Source organism: Cyclopterus lumpus, chromosome 3 (genome assembly GCF_009769545.1).
Source record: "Cyclopterus lumpus isolate fCycLum1 chromosome 3, fCycLum1.pri, whole genome shotgun sequence".
Lineage (NCBI taxonomy): Eukaryota > Metazoa > Chordata > Actinopteri > Perciformes > Cyclopteridae > Cyclopterus > Cyclopterus lumpus.
In genome coordinates, this window is record NC_046968.1 from 25686110 (window position 1) to 25698612 (window position 12503).

A 12503-nucleotide genomic window follows, 5' to 3' on the forward strand; every position below is an offset into this window, starting at 1 on the left:
CCAGCTTGGCATTTTCCCGCAGCGCTCTGGTTCCCACGGCAACCCAGGCACCCTGACCAGGTAGATGCGCGTGTGTGTGTGTTTGTGTTTGTGAGCGCACAAGGAAACGGTGTCCTTATAGAAGCCGAATGATGACGTTTGGTTCAGTCGGGGATGTGCTGAGATCTCTGTGGGTTCGTAAACGTCTGTTTTCTTCATGGCTGTCAGTATATCGTCATTTTCTGTGTATTTTGTGCGCGCGTGGGACTTTCCCCCCTGTGGCCGTACGGACGAGCTGAGACTCTTGTGGTCACTTACATCTCTCAGCGCCTCTCCGCTGGTCTGCTCCACGGATGCTTTCAACAGTTGAGTGTCTCCGCTCGGCCGCAGTTTGATTTAATCTGCCGGTAACTCTGCAGGAAAGTCCGCCCGTCTGCCAAGGTCGTTAGCGACCGATTTTGGCTCGAAATCAACTCAGCTGATCGGGTTTCAGCGGCGATCCGAATCCGGGGTTCGCGGCCACTCACCGGTCTTTGTTTTTGTATTCATCTTAAAGCTATAATTATGTTGTCGTGTTCATGTGCCGGTGGGAAACGTTCAGGACGTTATTGTTCAGTTGGCTGCTGAACAACACTGCGCTGACTTGTGTTCTCGCTCGTCTGGAAATCCTAAGTTGACAGACGGATGATGAATCAGAGGTCACGCGAAGGGCTGGATGTTGAGCTTCACTGTTCTTTTTTTTTAATTAAGTGTAGAGTGAAATGTTTCTGTATCATCAAGTATCAACAACTGTCGAGTCTCAAGAGTTTGGCAGCGAAAGCTTTGGTCTGATGTTTCCCCGTTTTTAGGCAACTTGGCTAATTTGATGGTGTATTTTATTTAGGAAAAATCTTTGTGTGTGTCAAATATTGTTTGGTTCCAGCGGCTCGATTTCTTTCCTCTGTTGCAAACATTGCTGAAAGTCTTCGTGTGTTGGACGCTTTTGTAGCTCATCTGCAACAGTTTGAAGAAGTCCGCTCTGAAAACAATCAATAGTTGAATCAATAATGAAGCTACTCTTTAATCTCGAATAAACAGACCCCTGACGACGGGAAAACGGACAACACCAGCTCTCTTTGTGTGTGTGTGTGTGTGTGTGTGTGTGTGTGTGTGTGTGTGTGTGTGTGTGTGTGTGTGTGTGTGTGTGTGTGTGTGTGTGTGTGTGTGTGTGTGGTGTGTGTGTGTGTGTGTGTGTGTGTGTGTGTGTGTGTGTGTGTGTGTGTGTGTGTGTGTGTGTGTGTGTGCCTGTGTGCCCTCTGGTGCAGCCAACCCTGCACTGGCAATGACCATCAGCCTCCCTCTGGTCCTTTCAGGGTGATGTTTGCCAACTGGCCGTGTTTCCTGTCCCCCACAGACTCCCAGCGGATGCGCACACACACACACACCAACACACACACATGCGCACACACACACACATATTTACAAATATCCTGCATTAACTCCCGCTGTGTTTGCTCTGTTCAGATGGGTTTGTTTGAACAACTCACGCACACACACACATTGTCCGTGATGTCACCCATCCAACAAGCCTTTGTTATATGATAGACAACCCCATTCAGTCGGGTGTGTGTGTGGCTTGAAATCAATTGAGATGGAGAATAAGGAAGAGAATCACCATAGGATCCATCTTTTTTTTTCAGTTTATTTCCATTTGAGTTAAGTTTTTATTAATTTTCACACAAAGAGCATACATACGTTTATCATAAATACAACTAGACGGATAACTTCTTAATCGCTGTCATTTCTAAAGTCTACAGAATATTTGTTTTACATGTAGGTCTGCATAATGTGCATAACCACAACCATACGCACACACCTACAGCGAGGATATCGCATATTTGTGAATATATATTATATATTTAAATTAATAAAATCCCCTGCAGCCCTAAAAAGCTTCTTTGTCTCTGAATCGTTCAGCCGACTGATGAAGAAGTGTTGTGTTCGTGGTCTAAGAAGCATCAGACCTCACTGTCTCTGCTGACGGTCTGCCGAGTAAATTTAATGTCTGTCTCTTCAAAAAGGAGCGATACGTGTTCCCAAAGAGCCGCTGCCTGTTAAGTGGACCCCCCCGGGGCCCCCCCTCCCCCCCCCCCCCATCCTCTGCATTCTTTGTTTAAAAAGAACTAAAGTGAACCCCTCTCTCTCTCTCTCTCCCCCCCTCCCTCTATGTATCCAGCTGGGATGACAGCAGCTCTGTGAGCAGTGGCATCAGCGACAACATCGACACAGATGACATCAACACCAGCTCCTCCATCTCGTCCTACGCCAACACGCCCGCTGCCAAACGCAAGGGCCTCAACGCACAGGTAGACTCGCACTTACATCCCATATTTAAGAAGAATATCAGTTCAGGGTTCAGTTACAACCTGTGTACCCTTCAGGGAAAAAAGGGCCTAAATTAACATACGCAAAAGGAATCAGGAATAGCTCCTCAACCATGTGGCTTACATATATATATATATATATATATATATATATATATATATATATATATATATATATATATATATATATATATATATGTGATTGGCTAAAATGTATAATCTAGATGTATAAAGTGTAAAAAAACCAATGCAAGAGTATCCTTCCACTCGGACCTCATTTCCCTAAACCCGGTGCGTTCCCAGCATTCCTCTGCATTCAGAGGAGAATGTGAGACTACAGCTGTGAACTCGCAAAAGCTAAAGCTGATGTTGACTCTGGCTTCAAATCATTAAACACTGATTAAGAGCCACTGCGCTTCAGGAAAGTGATCGGTGAGACAGATAATAATAATAATAATATTGTCAGCTGAGTTCCCGTTGTTGTTGTTGCTGCTGCATGTGGGGGGGGGCAATTTTGGCTGCAGAGGTGCCTGAAGAGAAAAACAAAAGAGCCTTTCTCTCAGGACAAGCAGCCTGACACAGCGCAGGTTGATTAAGTCTGTTTTGAATTCTTAGAGCGAGCAGCAGCATGCTGCATTTTTGGAGCGTTGCCTTGGCAATGGCAGCCATCATTCCTCGAATATTTTTAACTTTTTCTAAATCGATAAAAACTCAAAAGAGAAAGAAAAGTTCACCACGAACTCAACTTCAATGTGTTTTTTTTTTTTTAGGTTTTGAAAATAAAAAATTATTGTAATGTCCTGGGTGATCAACAACTATTTTCTACACTTTTTTTATTGTAAAGAAGAGTTATTGCAGGAGGCTTAGGATTTGAGACACAGGAGATTTGACTCCCTCAAAACTTTACTTGACATGAGACTTGAAAGCAAAAATCTTCTCGTCTTCTGAAACAGCCTCCTGACCACATGCTCAGGTGACGGTGGCGTGGATGCAGGCGGCATTACACACAGCATGATGGCTGCGGCCATAAAACGGGAGTGCTTTTTAGAGGCACTTGGCAACGTCTCGTAAAAAAAAGACGCTTTCTTCGGCGGTAATCTGACCTAAAAGGGTGTCTGCGTGTCTTCCCAGCCTGTGACGGATGCAGAGAAGCACTCGGCCTCCACAGTGGTGCACCAGGCCTGGTCAGGAGACGAGGTGAAAAGGCCAGACGGCGGGTCAAACGGCAGGGCCAAGATGGAGTCGGGCTCCAAGTGGAGCCGCCGGAACCCCTCCGACGTCTCTGACGAGTCCGACAAGGGCAGCTCGGGGAGGAAGACCCCCTCCGTGTCCCACACGGGCTCATGGAGGAGAGGCATGAGCACTCAGGTGGGGGTGACGTCCCCCCGGACTAAAAGCACCAGTAGCTCCAGTGGCCTCAAGACCCACAGTTCAGGTAACTTTCTCCTTATCCTCCTATTATATAAATACCAGCTCCTAAAAAGCTGTCAGTTTCGTAAGTGTGAAATCATGACGCAGTAGCAGCCACACGGCCCGCTGATGTCTCGTACCTCGTGTGTCCTGCAGGTAAGACGGACGACGTCAAGGTGTCAGAAAAGGGTCATCTCTCTCCTCGTGCTAACAGCCTTCACCGCTCGCCCTCCGACGCGGGACGCAGCAGCGGCGACGAGGCGAAGAAACAGACGATCCCCACCAGCCGCACGTCGACGACGAACGTCCTCGCGCACGCCGTTTCAGACCCCCACTCCCAGACACACGCGCACACCTCGCACAGCTCGCACACCTCGCGCACCCCGACCAGCACATTCGGCTTTAAGAAGCAGGGCCACGGGATGGTGACCATGGTTACTGCCAGCGGCGCCACCATCACCAGTGGCTCAGCCACCCTGGGCAAGATGCCCAAATCTGGGGCGCGCTCGCTCGCGGGAGGTTTGAAGTCCGGCGGGCAGGACGGCTCCTCGATGCTGGGTCACCACGACGACGGTTTCCTCCCCATGAGCGCCCGCTCCACGCTGCAGTACCGCAGCCTGCCGAGGCCCAGCCGCTCGGGAGCGGCCGCCCGCAACGGAAACCGCTCCTCCACCAGCAGCATCGAGGCCGCCGTGCTCTCCGTCACGACCCACGGGAAAAACTCAATCGGCATGGCCAAGGCCAACGGCTCGGGGGGCCCGCTGGCCAATCAGACGGATCGGGAGAAGGGCGTGTCTGAGATCGACAGCCTCAGGGGCGGAGTCGGGATGCAGAGTGGCGGAGCAGCGACTGTTCCCCTGACTGGAAGACAACAGGTTTCTTCACCCACACTGCGCAGGTGAGCGCACACACACACACACACACACACACACACACACACACAGAGAATATAATTTGTATTGTCAGTGATCCTGCAGACATAATGGTGGCTAACTCATGAGCCATTCTGAGTGGGGCCTTCTTGTATGGGCTTGAATGTACCCACATAAAGCACAAACACAAAGAGGGAGAGAGAGAGAGAGAGAGAGAATGTCATTTAAAGAGTTAGTAATCATGTAGTCACATTAAATGATAAACAATGGTGAGTGATGATCACGCGTGGGCTTGTTTCATACACACGCACACGCACACACACACACACACACACACAGTGAGGTTAAATCAGGCCATTGTGAAAGGCAGGCTTTGAGCCGGGCTGATCAGCTGCCAAGCCTCAGCCTTGCCGGTGCATCGGGGGGCCGGGGGGGGGGGGGGGGGGGTGGAGAAGGGAGGGTGTGGTGCTGGGTAATGGGAGCTGAGTCTTACCTCAGTGCTCTGCCCTCATTAATGTGAGGGAGTGATAACTCTTCAAAGAGGCTGTGTGCTGCCATTATCGCCCACCGCGACTCCAGTCATCATAGCCTGCCATTTAGCTCTAACCCAGGATTAGTAGAGAACCAGGAGAGAGTTGTGTGTGTGTGTGTGTGTGGTTGTGGTTGTGTGTGTGTGTGTGTGTGTGTGTGTGTGTGTGTGTGTGTGTGTGTGTGTGTGTTGGCCCCGAATCCGTTCTGAGCACTCACTCTACCTCTCCCGGCTGCAAAGTATAGAATAATACTGGTGTTTTTTGTCCTGTTGGCGGCGGGGACCTTCAGGGTGGCACACGCTCAGCCAGCTTGCTTCTCTGCGTCTTTGATCCAGAACGGCCATGAATATTTACATGCAACGTGTTGTTTAATTTGCTGTTAATATTCATAATCCCCGGAGGACGAATACTAATGATTTTATTTACAACCTCGTGACCTTTCTTCTTGCAAGGAGCATCAGTTTTCAATTTACTTTAAACACACAAAAAAAAGATAGCTTCAAGCGACCTCTACAACTTTATTTAAAAGCAATGTAGAATAATGAAGCTTTAAAAGATGTTGTTATGTACAACATGCACTACAAAACATGTAGCTGTAGAGACTAATGAATTCACTTTTTATACCATCATATTCTCTATTAAGGCCACACGTCGACAGAATGTGCATCTCTCTGTCTGTAGATACTTTAGTCCCAGTTCTCACCTCCTCCCCTCCCTGATTTTCCACAGACTGTTTGGTGGGAAGCCCTGTAAACCGGCTCCGGTCACCACGGCCGAAAACATGAAGAACTCCACCGTCATCTTCAACCCCCACGCCACCATGAACCATGTGGGCACGGTGCTGGAGTCCCCCGACGGGGGGCCGGGAGGCGTAGACAGCGAGACCAGCAGCCCCCTGTTTGGTGGCAGAGTGCAGGGGCTCGGGATGGGCACGCTGGGCAGCGAGCAGGTGAGCAGGAACTTTATAAACTGATAATGGAGAGACAGTCAACTTACTCTGGAGATGATCATGTGAATGGATGATCATGTGATTTGTACACGGTGTAAGGAATGACAGCAATTGTACGATAAAGCTTTAGCAGCAACATTGCAGAGAAGTTGTTTTTTCTTTGGCTTTTAGATTCACGAGTTTTCCAAATGACCGTGGTAGCCGGGTTTATCCTTTGAACTGAGTCACGAGAGCAGCTACTTATTCATTAGTTACGCTGTTATTTTTAGCGGTACACACTCTCCAACTGCCCGCCACCCATTACTTACCATCAAAGGAGGAGGGGGGGGGGGGGGGAGCGTTTCTTCTTTCCTTCTTTTAAAAAAACTTATTTTGGAGTTGCGTTTGAGTCATTTTGAGCCGTGCTGGTGGCGTCAAATGTTTTTGGTCCAGACTGTAATATCTCAACAGTTTTCATACATTCATGTCCTCTTTATGAAGAATTGTAATAACTTAAGTGATTATTTAAAGCAGCGACTATCACTATTCTTTATATATAACGTTTAAAGGGACAGTTCACCCCAAAATCTAAACATTTTTAGCACAACAAGGGTCTGTGGATAATCTCGAGGGACCGGGTCACGATTTCTGGAAAGAAACATTGTTTTAAGTTTTTCAAGTGTATTTTTGGGGATTTGAGTGTGTGTGTGTTGAAGGAGTTTGGGAGCTAATGTCAGGGCTTTGGCAGGGACACAAAGATGATTTAGTTCTCGCCTGACTTTAAGTACTAATAAGTGTGTTCAGTGGAGGTAGAGACGAGCAGAGTGGGTACTTGTTTGGTTAACTGTAGGCTACATATTACAACGGAGGAGCAGAGCCCGAGCATGCTCAGTCATGAACTCACCTTCACCTTCTCCTGATTCATACGACTTCATCAGAAGTCTGTCTCAATCATAAAGTGACTCACAGGGCATTCGTCCTGTCTTGACAAACGGTAAGCTGAGGTTCAAAAGTTGAAACCTTAAAGCAAAAGTCAAGTAAAAGTGGAAATGCATCAGAGAAACTGAGAAAAAGCCGGATTATTATTTGATTTCTTTTGTTGTTTTCGTTGCTTTGTTTCGGCGCTAGAATACACAGACTTCCACTGATGTTTAAAACTCTTCTCCCCCCCCCCCCACAGGCCTCCAGTCCCGGCTCGGTCTACTCCTCCACCGGCCCCTCCAACAGCCTGACGTGGGGCACCACCTTCAGCAGCTCCTCCGCCCAGAGCAGGGAGAGCACGCTGGGCGGGCACGGCGGGGCGGGCAGCATGGGATACCCCTCCGTCAGCAGCATGCACACCAGCAGCGAGTCCATCGACATGAGCCTGGGCAGCGGCGCCCACAGGGAGGACACCCTGTCCGCTCTGGGACGCGCCAGCAGCGCCAAGACCGGCATGTCTGAGAGGTGAGGGCACTCGAAAGTGGGGAACGTCCCATTTGTTTTCAAACCCGGTGTCCCCTTTTTTTTTCCTAATTAAAACATCTGTATTCAAGTCTGCCATCCGTTCTCCAGTGTAGCATCAGTGGTTACTTACTGATGAGTTTAAACCTTTCAGACATAAAAACTTGAATGCTCTATTTCTTCTCTTAGAAGGGTTTCTTTAATACTTCTAAGTCATTGCTGAATAATACGTTTTACATGCAAAACAAACGATCAGTTTTTAAAACATAGTCTTTTGTTACAGATTGGCTTCACCTCAACCAGATACGACATAAAAGTGCTGCTTACACATTAATGCACCTGTAATTATAATAATAATAATAATAATACAGTAGAATGACATGATAGGATGCTTTGAAAGAGGTCATTCTGCTTAAAAATGTGTACTAATGCACTTTAGTATTACTTTAATACTTACTGATCAAACAAATTAACTTTTTTGTGCTATATTTTGAATGCTTTTACTTGTAAAGGGACATTTTTGATAGATATATATATTTATATATTGATACTATCACTTAAATACTTCTCGCAACGTTGACCGTTTTTTAAATCCTGGCCAGTTCTGACATTTATTACTTTTAAATGTATCCAGGAACGTAGACGGTGCCGCTTCTCGTTTTGTCCTCCAGTACAGAAACAAAATCCCCCCGCGGCGTCCTGCGTCCATTACACGGTCGTTGTGGTCATTGCAGCGGATTCCATCCTGACAGGTTGACCGTGTGACGTGACGGGAATGTCTGAAAGCATTTATAATAATAGCATTAGCGGAAAGGTTCGAGGCGGTGACGTCACCGTTCCTTTCCCCCCACTGAGCTCTTCTTGTTAAATCTTCATTAAATCTCGCAGTTGATCTCTGTTTTTACCGAAAGGATTTTTTTCTTTACTCTCTAAAAACGTTCTTTCTCTGTGTCTGTTGTGCGTTCTCCCTTCCTGTCTTCCATCAGTCCCCTCTCCTCCCCGTCTGCTAGCCCTTTATTCAGCCGAAACACGCTGCCTCGGAAGCAGGACAGGTAAACGTGCCTGTGTGCGGTGTTAGGCTTCTGGTGAAACAGCAGGGGAGGTTCCTCCTAAAAACCACCACCTGCTGCCACACAGAGAAGAACCACAGGAGAACCACAGAAAAAGAAAAAAAACAGTCCTTTTTGTGATGACGTCGTGTTTTGTGTGCGTGTTGTTTTTTCGTTGTTCACGTGGAGATTAGAGCTCTGTGTGGTAGCTTGTGGTTACTTTTGAGGACCTCTAGTTCCTGTGTGAATGGAAATGAGTGTACATGTGGGGTGGTCTCTGTGTGGATGTTGGCTCCTTCACTGGTTTTGTTTTTCGTGGTCCGTGTTCACTCACTGCCGCCTAGTGGTAGAGTTTGTTGGTGCACATTTACCCGACAGCATGGGCACGGGGATGTTTTTACTGGTTTAACACTGCAAAAGTCTCTATCTGAAGAAATGTAATTACTTTTTTCTTTCAATAACATTCTTGTAGCAAGTTGAGAGATTTTCCATTTTTAAAAAAATGACTTGGCAAAGGACTTGGCAAGATGGAGATTTTTTTTTTTTGTTGCGGTGCATACGTTTGGATAAATACTCGTGGCGTTAAGAACAATATCTTTGCAGGTTAAAAATAGTATTAAGTAGACTTTAAAAGATGTGTTTCCTTGCCTCCTTTGCTTTCCTCCTCTAAAGTGTTTCTCTCCCACAGCGGTCCACACTGTGGTAGAAACACTCTGCCTAAGAAAGGACTCAGGTACTGACCTCACCTCCTGCTGGGGAGGTGTTGCGCTTTTACTCACTGGTTCACCCAAAATGTGTCTTCTATCTTGTCTTTTTTTTATGTATTTCTGCGTCTACATTCACTCTTTTGAGGCTGGTGCTCACACCTTTATTTTGTTTGGCACCTGTGTTGTTGTGTCGTGCTTTCCGTGACGAGGCCTGTCACTTCGTCGTGGTCTAGCGCTAGACCTGTGTTGTGCTGTAGCGAGGCCTGATTCTGGGGGTCAAATGTTCTTTTGGCTCCTTTTCTGCTTTTTTTTTGTTGTTGTTTTTCTTCCACCCTCTAGTCTTTTATTGCTCTCAGCTGAGAATCAGTCTTATGTTCATGGTGTTGTAATTCCTTGTTTCGGCGTCTGATCCATCCTGTTTGATCCTGGCTACTAATCTGACTGCTTAAGAACCCCCCCCCCCCCCCCTCCTCCCTCTGATTGTAAAAAACAGAACAATCTGAATCCAAATCCTCTTGTCCTGTAACAAAATCCACACTTTTTTGTGTTATCGCTTCCACTTTAATCTTCTCTTTGACTTCCTGTAGGTACGGCCCGTCCCCGCAGCTGCGAAGCCACGAGGAGTCCCGTGATTGGCTGCGCTCCCACTCCACCAGCGGGCTGCAGGAATCAGTCAGTAACTCCCCGTTCTCCCCCAGCTCCAGCCTCACCTCCCCCTCCGGCACCCGCTTCAACTTCGGACAGCTCGGTACGCCAGAACACCAGCACTGGCTGAGTGAAACTTAACTTGATTCAGGTTCTGTTTGGTCATACTAAATAATACCAGTGGACGGTCAGAAAGTTCACTCTCTGGATTCAGCCTCTCAAATGGGAGCCGTTGCTGCTTTTCTCTGTTTCATAGCATTGTAAACCCGGTTTTGGACAAAACCAGCAATTAGGAGGCGTTTCCTTGGACTTTTGGAAATTCTAACCGACATTTCTTCACAGTTTTCTGACATTTTATAGACTAAACAAAAGATAAAAACAAACAAAACTTCCTTCCTTATATTATATTATATATATGTGTGTATATATATATATATATATATATATATATATATATATATATATATATATATATATATATATATATCTCTTTCTCACAGCATCCAGCCCCACCTCGGCAGCTCAGATCAACCTCACCGGTCTGCGCAACAACAGCCTGACCAATCAGGAAGTCTCCTTTGACCCTTGCACCGACAACCGACTGAGAAACTCCTGCATGTCGCTCGACGAGAAGACTCGAACCATGAGCAGATCGGGCTCCTTCAGAGACGGCTTTGAGGAAGGTAAGAGGACGCACGGAGGAAGACGGAGACAAGTGTGCTTAATATCCACCATTGGGGAGGGTGATCTGTAATTAAAATGTGCCGTCTCTCTGTGACTCTGAAGCCTCTCCTTCCTTAATACACACCCCCGTGCCAAAATAATAATTATTCCATTTGTTTAGAGGACATTGGGACGGATTACAACCGCTCCTCGAAGAAAAGCCCTCCATCCCCTGAGAAATCCATAATCAGCTTTGGTGCGGCTTTGTTTTTTGTTTTTTTTTCATAAGCTTGTTTATTGGGAAAAGTACCCCGCCGTGCTTTTCCCACCAGCAGGCAGAAACACAGCGCTTTGATTCAGAGGAACAAACCAGCACTGGGAGTGAGGCGTGTAGTATTGTGTTGAAAATGGTTTTCCTTAATGAAAACGGTCCAGCCTTAAACACTTTAATAATGTGACACGGCCACAGTTGGTTGTAAACTTCACTTTACTGCAGTGTAAACAATAAACGCAGCCACAACAACATTATTTGGAATTAAAGTGCACACTGCTCTCCTTTTTTTCATAATAAAAAAAAAAACAACTAAACAATCCAAAAGAGGTTGTTTTTTTTTACGCTCCTTCTTTCAAGGTTGTCAAAAGATGTTCTGGGAGAGGTCATCGGTAACCTGAAGTAAAAGGTTAAGCCACAGATGACCGTCACAGTGTGAAGGGATTCAAAGAGTGAATACAGAGGAAAAGAGCAACGTGAGAGACGGAAAAAGAGCCGGAGAGCAAATCCAGTGACGCTAAAAACTGGTTTTGTAAAACTCGCCTCGGGGGAAATCGGCCGGGTGCATGTGCTCGAACCTCGAAACGCTTGGTTTTCTTCACGAGGTTCTGAAAAAGACACTTAAAACTACATTATTTTTACAAGCATGCAATTTGCGATTTAAAAAAACACGATTGAGGATAATTTGAATGTACTCGTCCTAACACTTTGGTTGATGTTCCTGGTTTTGTGAAGCTATTATACAAAACACACAGGTAGCACACACCCAATGTGCACATGCAGAATAGAGCAACTTATTATTATTGCCCCCCACCACCCCCACCACCACCCAGTAGCATGTCTGACTCCAGCTCCGTGAATCTGTCATTTCTTTTCAGAAGAGGAGATAATTACTGAGACAACAGCGAGAGACGTGAGAGAGACGTGATGACATACAAGAAACCTCCCAACATTACTTTCTCTTTGTTTTGTGTGTTGGATCCCAACGTCTGCCAAGAACATGCGGTTTATGTGTATGTGTGCACGAGGCGTAGAGTTACCCGACCGTTGTTTGATTGACAGGACAAAAGTCAGACAGGTCCTTGTGTGGGAGCAGCACTGTGACATAATCACCTTTTTCCTTATCTGTAGAAACCAGAGAAGACAGTTTATATGTGCATCTTTCAGAGATGGATGCTCAAAAAGTATAAAAACAAGATGAATTGTTTACACTAGTAATTAGCACCACATTTCGTGTGCAATAAATCACAATACCTACGTAACTGGATGAAAACAAACTTGCGCTTTTTTTTTTTTTTAGATGATTTATCTACCAAATCAATGTTGTGCAATTACCGCGCAATTTGATGTTTTGGTTATAGAAAGTGTATATATTTATTTATATATTTTTTGGTATTACTATTATTTTTTTATAATCTTCTATTATAAGTAGAAGTTATTTAATTTTTTATTTATTTATGTAGTTATTTAACTTTTCAACATTATTATTATTATTATTATTACCTTTTTTATTTACATATTTATTTTTCTGGACATACCTGCACATTCCCCTGGTCACAGAAAGAACAACCAATAAGCAAAAATTCTTACACACTCTACAAACCAGACGACAATCAATCTATTAATATTCACGGCCGTCTAGA

General features: G+C 45.8%; 1 protein-coding gene across 1 annotated transcript in view; it reads left to right on the forward strand.

The window, feature by feature from the left end:
* Positions 1-12503, forward strand: part of nav2a (neuron navigator 2a) — an 82904-nt gene that overhangs the window by 54034 nt on the left and 16367 nt on the right. Inside the window, exons 12-20 of the mRNA XM_034561141.1 lie at positions 2195-2324; positions 3474-3777; positions 3909-4650; positions 5884-6103; positions 7263-7528; positions 8512-8577; positions 9263-9307; positions 9869-10029; positions 10427-10609. Coding sequence (XP_034417032.1) covers positions 2195-2324; positions 3474-3777; positions 3909-4650; positions 5884-6103; positions 7263-7528; positions 8512-8577; positions 9263-9307; positions 9869-10029; positions 10427-10609 — 2117 coding nt within the window. The remainder of the gene's footprint in view (positions 1-2194; positions 2325-3473; positions 3778-3908; positions 4651-5883; positions 6104-7262; positions 7529-8511; positions 8578-9262; positions 9308-9868; positions 10030-10426; positions 10610-12503) is intronic.